Source organism: Salmo salar, chromosome 23 (assembly GCF_965601325.2).
Source record: "Salmo salar chromosome 23, fSalSal1, whole genome shotgun sequence".
In the NCBI taxonomy this organism is placed as follows: domain Eukaryota; kingdom Metazoa; phylum Chordata; class Actinopteri; order Salmoniformes; family Salmonidae; genus Salmo; species Salmo salar.
Genome location: NC_138313.1, coordinates 36,020,974 through 36,041,357, shown reverse-complemented (window position 1 = coordinate 36,041,357; position 20,384 = coordinate 36,020,974). Strand labels below are relative to the sequence as shown.

General features: G+C 42.6%; 1 protein-coding gene across 2 annotated transcripts in view; it reads left to right on the top strand.

Moving 5' to 3' along the window:
• Nucleotides 1-18,796, top strand: part of LOC106584489 (peroxisome proliferator-activated receptor alpha) — a 66,274-nt gene extending 47,478 nt beyond the window's left edge. For both annotated transcript variants that reach the window (XM_014169857.3, XM_014169858.3), the window contains exons 6-7: nt 13,210-13,666; nt 13,874-18,796. In XM_014169857.3, coding sequence (XP_014025332.1) covers nt 13,210-13,666; nt 13,874-14,118 — 702 coding nt within the window. In that variant the 3' untranslated portion in view covers nt 14,119-18,796. The remainder of the gene's footprint in view (nt 1-13,209; nt 13,667-13,873) is intronic.
• Nucleotides 18,797-20,384: the final 1,588 nt, after the last annotated feature.

The following is a 20,384-nucleotide window of genomic DNA, read 5'->3' as shown; positions in this document are numbered from 1 at the left end:
CCAGAGACAATCTGGATCAGAGACAATCTGGACCCTCTCTTTCTAAAAGTATCCTCCAAAATTGTTGCAACCCCTATTATTAGCCTTTTCAACCTCTCTTTTGTATCGTCTGAGATCCCCAAAGATTGGAAAGCTGCCGCAGTCATCCCCCTCTTCAAAGGGGGAGACACTCTAGACCCAAACTGTTATAGACCTATATCCATCCTGCCCTGCCTTTCTAAAATCTTCGAAAGCCAAGTTAACAAACAGATCACCGACCATTTAGAATCCCACCGTTCCTTCTCCGCTATGCAATCTGGGTTCCGAGCTGGTCATGGGTGCAGCTCAGCCACGCTCAAAGTCCTAAATTATATCATAACCGCCATCGATAAAAGACAGTACTGTGCAGCCGTCTTCATCGACCTGGCCAAGGCTTTCGACTCTGTCAATCACCGCATTCTTATCGGCAGATTCAATAGTTATCTTAACTGACTTGCCTAGTTAAATAAAGGTAAAATAAATAGCCTTGGCTTCTCAAATGACTGCCTTGCCTGGTTCACCAACTACTTCTCAGATAGAGTTCAGTGTGTCAAATCGGAGGGCCTGTTGTCCGGACCTCTAGGCTAGTAACAGGGGTGCCACAGGGTTCAATTCTCGGGCCGACTCTTTTCCCTGTATATATCAATGATGTTACTCTTGCTGCTGGTGATTCTCTGATCCACCTTTACGCAGACGACACCATTCTGTATACATCTGGCCCTTCTTTGGACACTGAGCTAAGAAACCTCCAAACGAGCTTCAACGCCATACAACACTCCTTCCGTGGCCTCCAACTGCTTTTAAATGCTAGTAAAACTAAGTGCATGCTCTTCAACCGATTGCTGCCGTCCCACCCGACTAGCATCACTACTCTGGCCAGCTCTGACTTGGAATATGTGGACAACTACAAATACCTAGGTGTCTAGTTAGACTGTAAACTCTCCTTCCAGACTCACATTAAGCTTCTCCAATCAAAAATGAAATCTAGAATCGGCTTCCTATTTCACAACAAAGCCTCCTTCACTCATGCTGCCAAACATACCCTCGTAAAACTGGCTATCCTACCGATCCTTGACTTTGGCGATGTAATTTACAAAATAGCCTCCAACACTCTACTCGGCAAACTGGATGTAGTCTATCACAGTGCCATCTGTTTTGTCACCAAAGCCCCATATACTACCCACCACTGCGACCTGTATGCTCTCGTTGGCTGGCCCTCACTACATATTCATCGCCAAACCCACTGGCTCCAGGTCATCTATAAGTCTTTGCTAGGTAAAGCCCCACCTTGTCTCAGCTCACTGGTCAGTTTTGTCGCACGGCTTTGCTTTATCTTGGCCAGGTCGCAGTTGTAAATGAGAACTTGTTCTCAACTGGCCTACCTGGTTAAATAAAGGTGAAAAAATAAAAAAGTGGTGAGTCTTTAGTTCTTCTGTTCAGTGGTGAGTCTTTAGTTCTTCTGTTCAGTGGTGAGTCTGTAGTTCCTCTGTTCAGTGGTGAGTCTGTAGTTCCTCTGTTCAGTGGTGAGTCTGTAGTTCCTCTGTTCAGTGGTGAGTCTGTAGTTCCTCTGTTCAGTGGTGAGACTGTAGTTCTTCTGTTCAGTGGTGAGTCTGTAGTTCCTCTGTTCAGTGGTGAGTCTGTAGTTCCTCTGTTCACTGGTGAGACTGTAGTTCTTCTGTTCAGTGGTGAGTCTGTAGTTCCTCTGTTCAGTGGTGAGTCTGTAGTTCCTCTGTACAGTGGTGAGACTGTAGTTCTTCTGTTCAGTGGTGAGTCTGTAGTTCCTCTGTTCAGTGGTGAGTCTGTAGTTCCTCTGTTCAGTGGTGAGTCTGTAGTTCCTCTGTACAGTGGTGAGACTGTAGTTCTTCTGTTCAGTGGTGAGTCTGTAGTTCCTCTGTTCAGTGGTGAGTCTGTAGTTCTTCTGTTCAGTGGTGAGTCTGTAGTTCCTCTGTTCAGTGGTGAGTCTGTAGTTCCTCTGTTCAGTGGTGAGTCTGTAGTTCCTCTGTTCAGTGGTGAGTCTGTAGTTCCTCTGTTCAGTGGTGAGTCTGTAGTTATTCTATTCAGTGGTGAGTCTGTAGTTATTCTGTTCAGTGGTGAGTCTGTAGTTCTTCTGTTCAGTGGTGAGTCTGTAGTTCCTCTGTTCAGTGGTGAGTCTGTAGTTCCTCTGTTCAGTGGTGAGTCTGTAGTTATTCTATTCAGTGGTGAGTCTGTAGTTATTCTATTCAGTGGTGAGTCTGTAGTTATTCTGTTCAGTGGTGAGTCTGTTGTTACTCTATTCAGTGGTGAGTCTGTAGTTCCTCTGTTCAGTGGTGAATCTGAGTTCTTCGGTTCAGTGGTGAGTCTGTAGTTCTCTGTTCAGTGGTGAGTCTTTAGTTCTCTTTATACAATGGGTGGTTCTTATCCTAAATGCTGATTGCTTAAAACCGCATTCCAGCCGGTGTCTATTCCACAAGTTAAAATATATGACGTTAAAATGCCTATTTACTCTGTTCCATCTGACTGCGCAATCCACTGTCTCATCAGCCCAGCCAGGCTATTTATAAACTTTATCTCCACTATAAAAATAATCTAGACATTATCTCACATTTCTTTTAGACTAACATTTAATTTTCAACAGTGGATATTTGTATAAACCTTGCTGTCTGTCTCTTTAACATTTGCAACATTGTTTCAATATTCAAATTCGATCTCAAATTCGATCTCCCATAGTAATGAACGTGTCTTTTGTCGGGACAAGACAGACAGGCAAGCAGCGTTTCTCAGCCAGTCGAAAACATCAATCAGCTGGCATAATTTTTATGGATACAGTTGAAGTCGGAAGTTTACATACACTTAGGTTGGAGTCATTAAAACTTGTTTTTCAACCATTCTACAAATTTCTTGTTAACAAACTATAGTTTTGGCAAGTCGGTTAGGACGTCTACTTTGTGCATGACACAAGTAATTTTTCCAACAATTGTTTACAGACATATTATTTCACTTATAATTCACTGTATCACAATTCCAGTGGGTCAGAAGTTTACATACACTAAGTTGACAGTGCCTTTAAACAGCTTGGAAAATTCCAGAAAATTATGGCATGGCTTTAGAAGCTTCTGATAGGCTAAATGACATCATTTGAGTAAATTGGAGGTGTACCTGTGGATGTATTTCAAGGCCTACCTTCAAACTCAGTGCCTCTTTGCTTGACATTATGGGAAAATCAAAAGAAATCAGCTAAGAACTCAGAAAAAAAATTGTAGACTTCTACAAGTCTGGTTCATCCTTGGGAGCAATTTCCAAATGCCTGAAGGTACCGTGTTCATCTGTACAAACAATAGTATAAAGATGCTGGAGGAAACAGGTTCAAAAGTATCAATACCCACAGTAAAACGAGTCGTATATCGACATCACCTGAAAGGCGTCTCAGCAAGGAAGAAGCCACTGCTCCAAAACCTCCTTCAAAAAGCCAGACTACGGTTTGCAATTGCACATGGGGACAAAGATCGTAATTTTTTGAGAAATGTCCTCTGGTCTGATGAAACAAAAATAGAACTGTTTGGCCATAATGACCATCGTTATGTTTGGAGGAAAAGGGCTTGCAAGCCGAAGAACACCATCCCACCCGTGAAGCACGGGGGTGGCAGCATCATGTTGTGGGGGTGCTTTGCTGCAGGAGGGACTGGTGCACTTCACAAAATAGATGGCATCATGAGGGAGGAAAATGATGTGGATATATTGAAGCAACATCTCAAGACATCAGTCAGGAAGTTAAAACTTGGTCTCAAATGGGTCTTCCAAATGGACAATGACCCCAACCATGCTTCCAAAGATGTGGCAAAATGGCTTAAGGACAACAAAGTCAAGGTAGTGGAGTGGCCATTACAAAGCCCTGACCTCAATCCCATAGAAAATTTGTGGGCAGAACTGAAAAAGTGTGTGCAAGCAAGGAGGCCTACAAACCTGACTCAGTTACACCAGGTCTGTCAGGAGGAATGGGCCAAAATTCACACAACTGATTGTGGGAAGCTTGTGGAAGGCTACCCGAAACTTTTGACCCAAGTTAAATCATTTAAAGGTAATGCTACCAAATACTAATTGAGTGTATGTAAACTTCTGACCCACTGGGAATGTGATGAAATAAAATAAATAAATAAAAGCTGAAATAAATCATTCTCTCTACTATTATTCTGACATTTCACATTCTTAAAACAAAGTGGTGATCCTAACTGACATAAAACAGGGAATTTTTACTAGGATTAAACGTCAGGAATTGTGAAAAACTGAGTTTAAATGTATTTGGCTAAGGTGTATGTAAACTTCCGACTTCAACTGTATGTACTAAGAAATGTAAATTGAAAAAAGGTCAAAATAAACAAAGTGCAGCTAGTTTACAGCCTTTCCAGTTTAAGTTTGAAGTGATTGTGTTAGCTGTGTTGTTGGCTAGCTACTCTGAACAACAGTGTCCTGACGAGAGAGCACATTTTCTATGCCAGGCGAAATCGCGACTCATTAGCTCATTGTTATGGATGTATCCAAATAAAATGTCACTACAAAACAGCTTAAACAAACGCAAATGCAGCAACTGTTTTTATTCTGGTTGCACTGTTTGACGTGACCGGAAGTTAGCCGTAGTTGGTTAGCTACAGTAGCAAGCAAGGGATAAGAACGTTGGCAGCCAGTATGGCAATGGAACATTTAGAACGAACTACTGGGTCGCGTCCATAGATACAGAACAAAAAGACAATGACTGGGTCGCGTCTCTGGCAACTGAAAATCAAATCAAATCAAAGGCTAAAATACATTAGAATAGAATACAGTATATACATATGAGATCAGTAAAGCAGTTTGTAAACATTATTAAAGTGACTAGTGTTCCGTTATTAAAGTGGCCAGTGATTCCATGAATATGTATATAGGGAAGCAGCCTCTAAGGTGCAGGGTTGAGTAACCAGGTGGTAGCCGGCTAGTGATGGCTATTCAACAGTCTGATGGCCTTAAGATAAAAGCAGTTTTTCAGTCTCTCGGTCCCAGCTTTGATGCACCTGTACTGACCTCACCTTCTGGATGATAGCTCGGATGGTTGATGTCCTTGATGATCTTTTTGGACTTCCTGTGACATCGGGTGCTGTAGGTGTCCTGAAGGGCAGGTAGTGTGCCCCCGGTGATGTGTTGGGCAAACAGCACCACCCTCTGGAGAACCCTGCGGTTTCAGGCGGTGCAGTTGCCGTACCAGGCGGTGATACAGCAAAACAGGATGCTCTCAATTGTGCATTTGTAAAAGTTTTTGAGGGTCCTAGGGGCCAAGCCAAATTTCTTCAGCCTCCTGAGGTTGAAGAGGCGCTGTTGCATCTTCTTCACCACACTGTCTGTGTGGGTGGACCATTTCAGATTGTAAGTGATGTGTACGCCGAGGAACTTGAAGCTTTCCCCCTTCTCCACTGCGGTCCCGTTGATGTGGATAGGGGCGTGCTCCCTCTGCTGTTTTCTGAAGTCCACGATCAGCTCCTTCATTTTGTTGATGTTGAGGGAGAGGTTATTTTCCTGGCACCACTCTGCCAGGGCCCTCACCTCCTCCCTGTAGGCTGTCTCGTCATTGTTTGTAATCAGGTCTCCTACTGTTGTGTCATTTGCAAACTTGATGATTGAGTTGGAGGCGTGCGTGGCCACGCAGTCATGGGGGAAGAAGGAGTACAGGAGGGGGCTGAGTACGCACACCTGTGTTGAGGATAAGTGAAGTGGAGGTGTTGTTTCCAACCTTCACCACCTGGGGGCGGCCCATCAGGAACTCCAGGACCCAGTTGCACAGGGCGGGGTTCAAACCCAGGGCCCCGAGCTTAATGATGAGCTTGGAGGGTACTATGGTGTTGAAGGCTGAGCTATAGTCAATGAACAGCATTTTGATGTAGGTATTCCTCTTGTGCAGATGGGATAGGGCAGTGTGCAGTGTGATGGTGATTGCATCATCTGTGGATCTATTGGGGCAGTAAGCAAATGGCAGTAGGTCTAGGGTGTCAGGTAAGGTAGAGGTGATATGATCCTGAACTAGCCTCTCAAAGCACTTCATTGTGACAGAAGTGAGTGCTAGTTCAGTCATTTGTCATCCATGATTGTCTGCAGACCCTGCCACATAAGTCTCGTGTCTGAGCCATTGAATTGACTCCACTTTGTCTCTGTACTGACGTTTTGCCTGTTTGATTGCCTTACGGAGGGAATAAGTACACTGTTTTTATTCAACCATATTCCCAGTCACCTTGCCATGGTTAAATGCAGTTTTTTGCCCTTTCAGTTTTGCAAGAATGCTGCCATCTATCCATTTTTGGTTTGGGTACGTTTTAATAGTCACCTTGGGAACAACATCCCCTATACACTTCCTGATGAACTCAGTCACCGTGTCCGTGTAAACGTCAATGTTATTCTCATAGGCTACCCAGAACATATCAGAGTCCTTGTGATCAAAACAATCTTGAAGCATGGATTCTGATTGGTCAGACCAGCGTTGAATAGACCTTAGCACGGGTACTTCCTGTTTGAATTTCTGCCTATAGGAAGGGAGGAGCAAAATAGAGTAGTGATCTGATTTGCCGAAGGGAGGGCAGGGTAGGGCCTGGTAGGCATCTCGAAAATGCGAGTAGCAGTGGCCTAGTGTTTTTCCTAAGCGAGTACTATAGTCAGTGTGTTGATAGAACTTCCATAGCGTTTTCTTTACATTTTCTTGGTTAAAATCCCAGCTACAATAAATGCGGCCTCAAGATATGTGGTTTCCAGTTTCCATAAAGTCCAGTGTAGTTCCTTGAGGGTTGTTGTGGTATCGGCTTGAGGGAAAATATACAGTTTCTGTATGTTATCACAATCACACCATGAGTAGTTAACCATGAAACATACTCCCCCGCCTTTCTTCATTCCCGGAAAGTTCTTTACTCCTGTCTGCATGGACGGGAACAGTATATCCCGAGAGAGCCATGATTCCCTGAAACAGAGTATGTTACAGTCCCTTATGTCTCTCTGGAAGGAGATCCTTGCCCTGATCTCATCGACTTAATTGTCCAGAGACATTAGTGAGTAATATACTCGGAAGCGGTGGATGGTGTGCCCTCCTCCTGAGTCGGACTAGAAGTCCACTCCGAATACCTCTTCTCTTCTCTTCTGGCCACGTCTTGGAGCAGCCTCTGGGATAAGTTAAATTGCCCTGGGCGATACAAGTAAAGGATCCAATTCAGGAAAGTCGTATTCCTGGCCGTAATGCTGGTGAGTTACCACCGCTCTGTTTTCCAAAAGTTATTTCTGGCTGTATGTAATATTTAAAAAACATTCTGGGCTAATAATGTAAGAAATAACACACCAAAAAAAACAAAATATAGCTAAGTTACTTAGGAGCTAGAAGCAGAGCTGCCACTGTTTGCAGGCGTGCCAATATATCTTGCAAACACCGGCTTTTCTGGCATTATCCCTTGAGTATCTACTCAGAGTTCAGTAGTCTAGTCCAGTTACTAGTTACTAGAGTTAATGATAGTCTAGTCCAGTTGTTAGAAGTGATTCAGTCCAAGCAGCTAAGAGCATGGTTTGATCTTCTCCAAGTTTCCCAATGAGCTCATGGTATCACAGTGTTGTAAACAGTGAGCAGAAACTGTGGACCAACTACACTGTATGGATAGACACTCAGTTTAGCTTTAGCATAGCCTTTAGCATAGCCTTTAGCAATGCCTTGAGGGGAGAGTGGGTTAAAACCTCTTACATCTAGATGTTCCGCTAGCGGAACACCTGCTCCAATATCCAATGATAGGCGTGGCGCGAATTACAAATTCCTCAAAAATACAAAAACTTCCATTTTTCAAACATATGACTATTTTACAGCATTTTAAAGACAAGACTCTCCTTTATCTAACCACACTGTCCGATTTCAAAAAGGCTTTACAGCGAAAGCAAAACATTAGATTATGTCAGCAGAGTACCCAGCCAGAAATAATCAGACACCCATTTTTCAAGCTAGCATATAATGTCACAAAAAACAAAACCACAGCTAAATGCAGCACTAACCTTTGATGATCTTCATCAGATGACAACCCTAGGACATTATGTTATACAGTACATGCATGTTTTGTTCAATCAAGTTCATATTTATATCAAAAACCAGCTTTTTACATTAGCATGTGACGTTCAGAACTAGCATTCCCACCGAACACTTCCGGTGAATTTACTATAACGATAAACGTTCACAAAAAACATAACAATTATTTTAAGAATTATAGATACAGAACTCCTTTGTGCAATCGAGGTGTCCGATTTTAAAATAGCTTTTCGGTGAAAGCACATTTTGCAATATTCTGAGTACATAGCCCGGCATCACAGGGCTAGCTATTTAGACACCCAGCAAGTTGAGCCTTCACCAAACTCCGATTACCTTTGGTGTTCTTCGTCAGAATGCACTCCCAGGACTGCTACTTCAATAACAAATGTTGGTTTGGTTCAAAATAATCCATAGTTATATCCAAATAGCGGCGTTTTGGTCGTGCGTTCAAGACACTATCCGAAGTGTAAATAAGGGTCACGCGCACGACGCATTTCGTGACAAAAGAATTCTAAATATTCCATTACCGTACTTCGAAGCATGTCAACCGCTGTTTAAAATCAATTTTTATGCCATTTTTCTCGTAAAAAAGCGATAATATTCCGACCGGGAGTGGTGGTTTTCGTTCAAAGAGAAAGAAAGTAAAAAATGGTGTCGACTCGTGCACGCGCCTCAGTTTCATAGTACTGTGACCGGCCACTATCCAAACGCGCCAATGTTTTTCAGCCAGAGCCTGCAAAGCCACGATTCAGCTTTTTGCCGCCTTCTGAGAGCCCATGGGAGCCGTAGGAAGTGTCACGTAACAGCAGAGATCCCCTGTATTGGATAGAGATAATCAAGAAGGCCATGAAATGGTCAGAGAGAGCGCTTCCTGTTTGGAATCTTCTCAGGTTTTGGCCTGCCAAATGAGTTCTGTTATACTCACAGACACCATTCAAACAGTTTTAGAAACTTTGGAGTATTTTCTATCCAAAGCTAATCATTATATGCATATTCTAGTTTCTGGGCAGGAGTAATAATCAGATTAAATCGGGTACGTTTTTTATCCGGCCGTGAAAATACTGCCCCCTAGCCATAACAGGTTAAAGTTGAGCCCAAGGTGTAAGTTGAGCCAGGCTTGTTTGCAGGAAGCCATACAGTGCATTCATAAAGTATTCAGACCCATTTATTCAGGACATTTAGAGACATTTAGAGACTCCTGTGTTGTCTTGGCTGTATGTTGACGGTCATTGTCCTGTTGGAAGGTGAACCTTCGCCCCAGTCTGAGGTCCTGAGCGCTCTGGAGAAGATGTTCATCAAGGATCTCTACTGACTAGTCTCCCAGTCCCTGCTGCTAAAAAACATCCCCACAGCATGATGATGCTACCACCATGCTTCACCGTAGGGATGGTACCAGGTTTCCTCCAGATGTGACGCTTGGCATTCAGGCCAAATAGTTCAATCTTGGATTCATCAGACCAGAGAATATTGTTTCTCATGGTCTGAGAGTCCTTTAGGTGCCTTTTGCAAAACTCTAAGCAGGATGTCATGTGCCTTTTACTGGGGAGTGGCTTCCGTCTGGCCACTCTACCATAAAGGCCTGATTGGTGGAGTGCTGCAGAGATGGTTGTCCTTCTAGAAGGTTCTCCCATCTCCACAGAGGAACTCTGGAGGTCTATCAGAGTGACCATCGGGTTGTTGGTCACCTCCCTGACCAAGGCCCTTCTCCTCCGATTGTTCAGTTTGGCAGGTGGCCAGCTCTAGGAATAGTCTTGGTGGTTCCAAACTTCTTCCATTTAAGAATGGGGCCACAGTGTTCTTGAGAACCTTCAATGCTGCAGAAATGTTTTGGTACCCTTCCCCAGATCTGTCTCAGAGCTCTAAGGACAATTCCTTAGACCTCATGGCTTGGTTTTTGCTCTGGCATGCACTGTCAACTGTGGGACCTTATATAAACAGGTGTGTGCCTTTGCAAATCATGTCTAATCAATAGAATTTACCACAGGTGCTCCAATCAAGTTGTAGAAACATCTCAACGATGGTCAATGGAAACATGGATGCACCTGAGCTCAATTTCGAGTCTCATAGCAAAAGGTCTGAATACTTATGTAAATAAGGTATTTCTGTTTTGTATTTTTAATACATTTGCAAAAAACAATTTTTAACTGTTTTTTCTTTGTCATTATGGGATATTGTGTGTAGATTGATGAGGGACATTTTCTATTTAATACATTTTAGAATAAGGCTGTAATGTAACAACATTTGGAAAAAGGGAAGGGGTCCAAATGCACTGTACACAAAATTAATCATGTGACCAAATATTTAGGAAGAGGTCATAATTTCATGGAGTCTGTGGAGGAAGAAACCACATTGAAAAAGTGATAAGAAAGTTAGGTCCAAAAAAGTGATTTTCGCCAAGTCAAATGAATTTATTGTGTTAGAGGTTTGATGATACTTGTATCTAAACCAGTGGTTCCCAACCAGGGGTACTAGGACCCCTGGGGGTACTTGGCCTATCAGCTGGGGGTACTTGAGAAGACTCATGAGACCATAGACCTACTGGTAAAATGCACATGAAGGGTACTTCAGGGATACTCCGGGCACAGCCAAATTCAGATGGTGGTGATCTAAACCAAAGTAGATAATTTTAAGATTGTTCTATACATCAGTTGGGGTCTTTATAAGCTTCAATATGAGGTCCTAAATCTAGCATGAAAGTGCATCCTTGTAGCTGTGTAAGCTAATATAGTTAAAAGGTTTGCCTTGGGGTAAGTTGAGCCATTGGCCATGGAGAAAATTTTGCCAATGTTGGAGCCAATGGCAAGTTAAGCAAATTAAAGTGTTTTCTTACCAGGCGTAATGCAAGGCATTATTGCAGGGATATGAGGTAACAACAGGGCCTGGCCTATGTTAAAAGTGTAATAAAAAGTACAAAGTGTTTGTTACACCCCTTTTGCCCTCAATTCGTCGGGGCATGGACACTAAAAGGTGTCGTATGCGTTCCACAGGGATGCAGGCCCATGTTGAATTCGATGCTTCCCACAGTTGTGTCAAGTTGGCTGGTTGTCCAGGTGGTGGACCATTCTTGATACACACAGGAGACTATTGAGCGTGAAAAACCCAGCAGCGTTGAAGATCTCGACACACTCAAACCGGTGTGCCTAGCACCTACTACCATACCCCGTTCAAAGCCACTTAAGTATTTTGTCTTGACCTTTCATCTTCTGAATGGCACACACACAATCCATGTCTCAATTCTCTCAAGGCTTAAAGTTCCTTCTTTAACTTGTCTCCGCCCCTTCATCTACACTGATTGAAGTGGATTTAACAAGTTTCATCAATAAGGGATCATAGCTTTGTCATGGAAATGTTTTGTACACTCAGTGTATATAGATATCTCTTTTATTAAAAAAACACAATATTTCCCTTGACGGAGTGATGCAGAATGTAAAAAATGTCTCAATTTACCCAAACACTCTCCAGTACACTGTAAAAAAAAAAAAAGCTAATGTCACGCCCTGACCTTAGAGATCCTTTTATGTCTCTATTTTGGTTGGGGTGGGCATTCTATGTCCTTTTTTCTATGTTTGGTATTTCTTTGTTTCGGCCGGGTATGGCTCTCAATCAGGGACAGCTGTATATCGTTGTTGCTGATTGGGAGCCATACTTATGCAGCCTGTTTTCCTTTGGGTTTTGGGGGTGGTTATTTTCTGTTTAGTCATTTATTACCTGACAGAACTGTTTGGCTGTTGTCTTTTGTTTATTTTGTAAAGTGTTCTCTTTTTCCATTAAATTACAAAGATGAGCACTAACCACACTGCGCCTTGGTCTACTCCATTCAACAGCTGTTACAGCTAACTTAATCAATTGTTTAATCAGCATTATTCTGTGAGTTGAGTGGACTTCAAATGGGCAAGAATTGGAGCTAATGTGTTAAAGTTTGTTCACTCAACTGTATATTGGTTCAGCAATATTCCCAAATGTTGAGCAAACACAATCCTATTGCAGCTGGTTGCCTTACAATTATACGTTGAATATTTTTTCATTCTTTTTACAGTGTCGTGCCTTCTGCATACAGAATGCACAGATTGAACACATTTTCTGTTGTTGATCAAGCGGCTCTGCCTTTCACCCAGTTGCCACCATCAACAATACTATTTTGGCATGCATTGCCAGTCAAATGTTGGGAGCGTATCATATTGTGAGTTGAGTAAACTGTGTTTAGCACGGAGTTTATTGTTTGCGCACCATTAACGTATCAGAGCTCTGGGTTTGATATACAGGAGCAGGTGCTGGATTGGCACCTGTGGGAACTTTCCCCACTGCATATCTGGTAGTGTAGCCTACTTCCAAAACAGCCCCACCAAAACAGTGACCCACAGACAGTTGTTTAGCAGCCTTACACTCTAAAAACAAACGTGTTCTTTTTTAACCCGTTGCAAAGTAGAGTTAGATAACTGTTGGGTTTATTTAAGTAAACACAGTCCTTGTGTATTTCCGGTTGGAAACATGTTGAGTTGGTGTCTTTGCAGTGCTTGTTGAGGAACACAGGCAGGAACACAGGCAGCAGTAAGACATGGCTCCGTCTCTAAGGGTACACACGTGATTACTGTATATTAGATTTGCCTGTTTATTTTGCTACAGCGTAGGACATCACAGCTAATCTAGACTCTGTTTGCCCTGTCCCTAAACATATTTCAGTAGAAACAAGTTAACCTCGCCAGATTCATAACGGCAATAAAATACATTATAGGTTTTGAGACGGGGGAGTTCTTAATTTACTCTAGGGTCAAGGACAGGGCTCAGATTATGTCACAATAAGGATTTAAACTTCCTGAAATAACATATTTCCTTTCTTTCTGTCAGTAAATGTTATTTAGGCTGTCTATCCTTAAATGTAGGCAGGACTGTTTTTGTAACATATGGTTCCTCACTCTAGTAGTAGTAATATTGCAAATACCTGTCCTTTTCCACAGGGTCTTTCTAGGGGCAAGTGTTTGAAATAGGGCCATTCCTATCTACCAACGTTGCTACATAATGGGCTGTCATTCATTACACATTACTACAGACTATGGCCTAGATTCAATCCGGAGCGTGGAAGATCCGTGCTTTAGCTCAATCAAAATGCATGTCTCCTCACCACCCTGTCTCCCTTCATGCCCCTGCAGCCATTTGTCATCCACGACATGGATACCCTCCAGCTGGCAGAGCAGACCCTTGTTGCCAAGATGGTGGGCACGGCTGGGGGCCATCTGCTGGAGAAGGAGGCTGAGGTACGCATCTTCCACTGCTGCCAGTGCACCTCCGTGGAGACGGTCACAGAGCTGACTGAGTTCGCCAAGTCTGTCCCCGGCTTCTCCAGCCTGGACCTGAACGACCAGGTGACTCTGCTGAAGTATGGAGTGTATGAGGCGCTGTTCGCCCTGCTGGCCTCATGTATGAACAAGGACGGCCTCCTGGTGGCCTACGGATCGGGCTTCATCACCAGGGAGTTTCTCAAGAGTCTGAGGAGGCCCTTCAGCGACATGATGGAACCCAAGTTCCAGTTCGCCATGAAATTCAACGGGCTGGAGCTGGATGACAGTGACCTGGCCCTGTTTGTGGCCGCCATCATCTGCTGCGGAGGTAAGAGAGAGAGAGGTAGAGGCTGAGATCTGGGGTTAATGACCACTAATTGGTAGTTACCACTAATTGGTAGTTAATTACTAGTGTTATTACTGATCTTCTTGATGGATTTGCTCTTCAGCTCTATGCCAATCATAATGTCTCTTCTTGGATTGGCATAATCCACCTTCTTTCTCTAATTTTGCTGTCCTCTTTCTTCTCCCTCAGACCGTCCCGGCCTGGTGAACGTTGGCCACATTGAGCGCATGCAGGAGAACATTGTTCAGGTGCTGCGGCTCCACCTGCTGGCCAACCACCCAGACGACACCTTCCTCTTCCCCAAGCTGCTGCAGAAACTGTCCGACCTCCGGCAGCTGGTCACCGAGCATGCTCAGTTGGTCCAGGAGATCAAGAAAACAGAGGACATGTCTCTCCACCCCCTGCTGCAGGAGATCTACAGAGACATGTACTGAGATACTGAGCCCAGAGAGGAGGTTGGGGGCTGGGTCACACACCCACCTCACCCTCCATTTTGGGGACATGTACTGAGTCTAGAAAGGAGGTTGCCCTCCATTTTGGGGACACATGCGTGAACAGTCTCTCTGAATAGTCCCACCATGAAAGGATTGAACCACTGGACCCCCAGATGCAGGGTTGCTCATCTTTCAGACAGGACTGGACAGGACAATATGACTATATTCTGGGCACCTGTGGTGGCGTCCACTACTCCCACAGGGACCTATAGGGCCATATTACCTGTGTGGACGGGCAATGTGAAGCTGAATTGAGTGTCCTGTTCCAGTGTTTGTCCTAACTAGAGAACATGTATTTGGCTGGGTTTAGACACCTTTGGCCAACGTCAGAAAGAAGTACACGGATCAAATAATCAATGGCTTGTTTAGATAACAGTGGCTGTGTTTAGACAGGCAGCCCAATTCTGATATTTTTTTTACTAATTGGTCTTTTGACCAATCAGATCAGCTCTGAAAAAGATCTGATATGAAAAGATCTGATGTGACTGGTCAAAAGACCAATTTGTGGGAAAAAGATCAGAATTGGGCTGCCTGTCTAAATGCAGCATATGATTCAGTCAGACTATAGCCACCAGAGTCCCTGCTAGAGGGGATCCCTTTCCTATACGGTACACACATCTCTGACCTAACCAGGCCCTTGGGTGATGAACAGCAGGACGTATCGACAGAATCACCACTCCAGCAGTATCTTTATAACTATGTCATTTTGTAACGAACTTCAGAGTAAGAGAAAAGAATGATAATGTTGCACACATATTTTGCAGTAAAGACACCCAAGCGACTTCAATGCCGAATACAGACTTCAGATGTGAGTGACTGTGTCTCACAGTAAGGCAGCTTTTTAGCGATTGGATGTCCTCCCCCAGTGAGGTTATGGGATTGCATGGTCAATGAGGTCCTCATGAGTGTCTGTCTCTCTCACTGCCAGTGTGTGTGTCTCTCCTATATTCAGTTTCCTAATACATCACACTGTACCAGGTTACTGTCCCTCAGATGTGGCTGCAGCGGCTCAAAATCCAACTCACAGTACAAGTAAATATAACATATTGCTTAATTCATTTTGGGAAACCTCTCCTGTGTGTTTTCAAGCTCTTGCTCCTGCTTAGGCTATAACTAACCATGTCTTAGAAATTTGGATTCCTCCGGGGGAAAAAACGACTTTAGCTATAATTGTTCATTTAACATTTGCATATTTGCTAATGTTATCATGAATGAGGCTACAGAGTTTCAGAAAGTGCTCCCCCTATATCCCACTGAGTTTTTAGTCCTTTGCTCTTTTGGGCAAAGACCCACAGCCTCAGATGGAGGGACACATTATTGGCCTCCACAGGCCTCCGTTGTTCAAACGTCAGTTACTCATCAGTCATATTTCGACCGAGAATTCACTATGTGCTTTTTAGTGATGGTTTCACATACCTTGCCCTTCATCTCATTTTCCTCTCCTATCTAGACCAAACTCTAACATGGAGGCTTTGGTGTGCATTATATTCATTTTATAAAACCAAGGTGAAGCTCAATGATTTCAAAGATTTTTCATTTTCAATACTTTCACAAACAAAAGTAAACAAACTACCATGTCAATAGTGTCCCCCCACCGTTCAGAACATGGCTCCATCAGGACATTTGTTTGTAAGTGGTTTGATTTCATTCAAAACAGACTGATTTGGAAATGACCAATCAGAGATTCACTGTGTAAATGCACCCACAACGCAACACTAAAGCACAGTGTAGTTACAAGATATGATATGACTCTTTTATATACTGTAATATTTGGCACTCCATCTTGTTTCGTATACTGGTATTAAAGGGCTAATATGACTTCAAACTGTAATAAAACCTTAACAAAGGCAGATTTACAGCATTTTAAGCCATTAACAAGACAGCCTTTTCTCTCTCTCTCTCTCTCTCTCTCTCTCTCTCTCTCTCTCTCTCTCTCTCTCTCTCTCTCTCTCTCTCTCTCTCTCTCTCTCTCTCTCTCTGTAATTACTCCATAGACTAGTTGTTTTAATCTAGTAGAGATTAAATACTAAAACTGCCTCATCAAACCAGCCATCAATCCTTCACAGAACTGTTGGGAATGTTTCAAAGACAGAATGAAATAATCCTTCATGTGTGCATGCTTTTCTGATGGAAAGGATATACAGTACGTGTGTATATTTTCTGTGAGGGAATGTTTTTTGTTCTTTGCTTACCGTAGCAAATTCTCATGAATCCACAAATCAATGTTTTTTATTGGTGTAATGGACCTAGCTTCACTCTCTGCACCATGTTGTATTAATGCTTTGTACATAGATTCAGTGATTATGTGATTGCTTGCCCCAACTATAACCAGAGGTATGCAAGATACTAACTATTATTGGGTATGTTTTGTATTCCTTTTTGTCTGGTAAATACCTTTCAATGTTTTAAATGGTACAGAAATGTAGGTATGTTTTTGATTAAGCGCTACCTAATTTGACAATGTTATAATTGAGTTGGATCATATTTTTATACTAAAGCATATATATATATATCATATATATCAGAAATTGTTTTGTTGAATAACTAGGTTGAAAAATGCAATGTAAATAGAGTAGCTAAGTATCTGGTGATACAACCATAGATGTGATTCCCAATGGGGACATTCCTTTGGTTAATTCCCACGAGAGAGAGAGAGAGAGAGAGAGAGAGAGAGAGAGAGAGAGAGAGAGAGAGAGAGAGAGAGAGAGAGAGAGAGAGAGAGAGAGAGAGAGAGAGAGAGAGAGAGAGAGAGAGAGAGAGAGAGAGAGAGAGAGAGAGAGAGAGAGAGAGAGAGAGAGAGAGAGAGTTAACATGTTCTCTATGTGCTGTGCTTCGCTGTAGGGATACTAAAAGCACTCATAGCAAATATCAAGACTTGAACAAAAACCTTTCATGGGTTATTGACACTATATTTTCACTCAACAACATGATCTGGATATATTATTTGTCTTGAACATGCATAAGTAAATCATCAGCGTTAAGACTGGTAATAAGCTATCATGGCACAGATCCTACATCAATACTGCAGGTTTCCTTCTATGCTATGGTCTCAGGTGGAAGATTAGGTCATAAAGGGGATGATTAGGGTGTCATTTCACTATTCAGAACATAAATGCTCCATAACTGCATCATTATGTTCTTCAAGCCAAACGGTTTGTTGTTTTTGTGGCCCTACTATATCCCTTCTCTGTTTTGATACATGTACAGTATATAGAACATTACACACTCATAACTTGTCCACAATGAACAGTGATTTAATTACAGCTAAATGCAGTAAAGATGCAGTATATTGTTTATTAGAAACTGGGTGTTTCGAACCCTGAATGCTGATTGGCTGATATATCAGACCATATACCACGGGTATGATGACAAAACATGTGTTTTTACTGCCCTAATTACATTGGTAACCAGTTTATAATAGCAGTAAGGCACCTCTGGGGTTTGTGGTATATGGCCAATATACCACGGCTAAGGGCTGTATCCAGGCACTCCGCGTTGCGCATAAGAACATGGTATATTGGCCGTATACCACACCCCCTCTGGCCTTATTGCTTAATTAACATGCTTCCCCTGTATCAAGCGTTTTACTGGCTTCCCTCCTCACTCGCTGCTGTGTTCTAACTTACTTAATTATAATCATGCCATATGTTAGATGACTGAATTTCAAGCTGCCTGTAATGGCAGTTCTACAATATCTATTTTTCTGGATTGTCAGACCTCTGCAGAATGCAACGCTGCTTTAATCCACTAGATTCTAGAATCACAAGGTGAACAGAACACATTAGGGATTAAACTCAACCCGTGCCTTAACCTATGACATACAACGCTAGACACAATAGAGTAAAGTAAAGCTGCACACAGTTCTGTACAGTTCTGTGTCCCCAGCCAGAAGCTGCTGGTATGGATATGATACTACACAGTACAGAGATACACAAAGAGAGGATATGGCATCATGACAGAATTAGGGAAGGTATCAAAATTGTGATAGGCAGACAGACCATTGTTGAATCTGTGGAACATAATGACTGTTTGGAATTACATTCCTCCACATTAGAGAGGTCGCTCTCTTGCAATAGTGTAAATACAAATAACATTATATAATGGTTCAAACACTAGAGCAAAAACCCAGAGGAGAAGTTATGTGATTGGTAAATTGAAGATGTCTGCTACCCTTAAGGATCTATATTGTTTTGTGTTGAACTGACAAGGGACTTTTGACAAGTATCAGGGAAAATATTGTGTCCCATAGTTTATACTAGCTCAGGACATAGCGAGGTACTGTTCTTCTTTTTTTATTTTTCAAGTGAGTTTATAGTGCCCTGCCATACAGCACAGATATAATAATAATAATAATAATAATAATAAATACAACTCTGCAGAAATGATGAGTGCAGAAGATATAGGAAAAAGGTTTGTATTTTGTAGTAAAGAGTTGATGCAGTGTTTTTATGGCTAGTGTCATGCAAAGAGACTGGAGACGGTCTTTGGATGCTTTGTTTATGTATACTGTGGCTTGGTAACAATAAAGTACATGTTTGATGAATGTTTATCTAGTAATTTAAACAACAAACAAGTTGACTTTGAATAGATTGACAAATAAAATTATTTAAAAATCCAACGTTATTGTCCATCTATTTCAAGTAAATAATAACATCTGATTGATGGTGAGAGCTGAATAAATGAAAGAAGGCTGCATATTGGTAACTGACAAAATAAAGGAAACAGAAACGCCAACATAAAGCTTTTTAATAGGGCATTGGGCCACCACAAGCCGCCAGAACAGCTTCAATGCACCTTGGCATAGATTCTACAAGTGTCTTGAACTCTATTGGAGGGATGCAACACCATTCTTCCACAAGGAATAGTTTTTTTGATGGTGGTGTAAAACTCAGGCGCCGCTCCAGAATCTCCCATAAGTGTTCAATTGGGTTGAGATCTGGTGACTGAGACGGCTATGACATATGGTTTACATCGTTTTCATGCTCATCAAACCATTCAGTGACCACTCGTGCCCTGTGGATGGGGGCATTGTCATCCTGGAAGAGACCATTCCCATCAGGATAGAAATGTTTCACCATACGTTGAAAGCAATCACTCAGAATGGCTGTGAGTGTATTGCCGTTTTCCTTGCCCTCTAAGAGGTTGAGTGGAACTAAATCAAGCCTGGACAATACACCCCACACCATAAAAGCTCAAACAACTCAAGTGTTTTCTTTATTTTGGCAGTTACCTGTAAATGTATGAGGCCATGGGATGTTGAGATTGAGGACTCCATCTGCTTGTCTTCAGATACAACTAAAGATGAATATTGTTACGGTACTCAGATCTTTCGTCACATTTTTCAGAAATCACGATTTTGCAGGTGCTCGCATCTTTTAAATTTCAGAAGGAAAGGTTGACATGTGGACCATAGACTTTCCTGAAACTTGCACAGAGAGGGGGTGGGGCTACAGCCCTCGTTCGAGTATATTTTCTAACATACCTGCCCCCAGAACTAAACCGAGCAACTGACGCAATTAAACACGATTTCTGTTCTGGGTTTCAAAGTGTGTACACTACATGACCAAAAGTATGTGGACACCTCCTCGTCGAACATCACATTCCAAAATGATGGGCATTAACATAGAGTCGGTCCCCTCTTTGCTGCTATAACAGCCTCCCCTCTTCTGGAAAGGCTTTCCACTAGATGTTGGAACATTGCTGCAAGCACTTTCTTCCATTCAGCCTCAAGAGCATTAGTGAAGTCCGGCACTGATATTGAGCGATTATCCCTGTCTCACTGTCTGGGTTCCAATTAATACCAAATGTGTTCGATGGTGTTAAGGTCAGGGCTCTGTGCAGGCCAGTCAAGTTCTTACACACCAATCTCGACAAACCATTTCTGTTTGGACTTCGCTTTGTGCACAGGGGCATTGTCATGCTGAAACAGGAAAGGGGCCTTCCTCAAATTTTTGCAACAAAGTTGGAAGCACAGAATCATCTAGAATGTCATTGTATGCTGTAGCATTACTATTTCCCTTCACTGGAACTAAGGGGCCTTGCCCGAACCACAAAAAACAGCCTCAAACCATTATTCCTCCTCCATCAAACTGCTCCTAGACGGTTCCACTTCACAATAACAGCACTTACAATTGACCGGGACAGCGCTAGCAGGGCAGAAATTTGACGAACTGACTTGTTGGAAAGGTGAAATCCTATGACGGTGC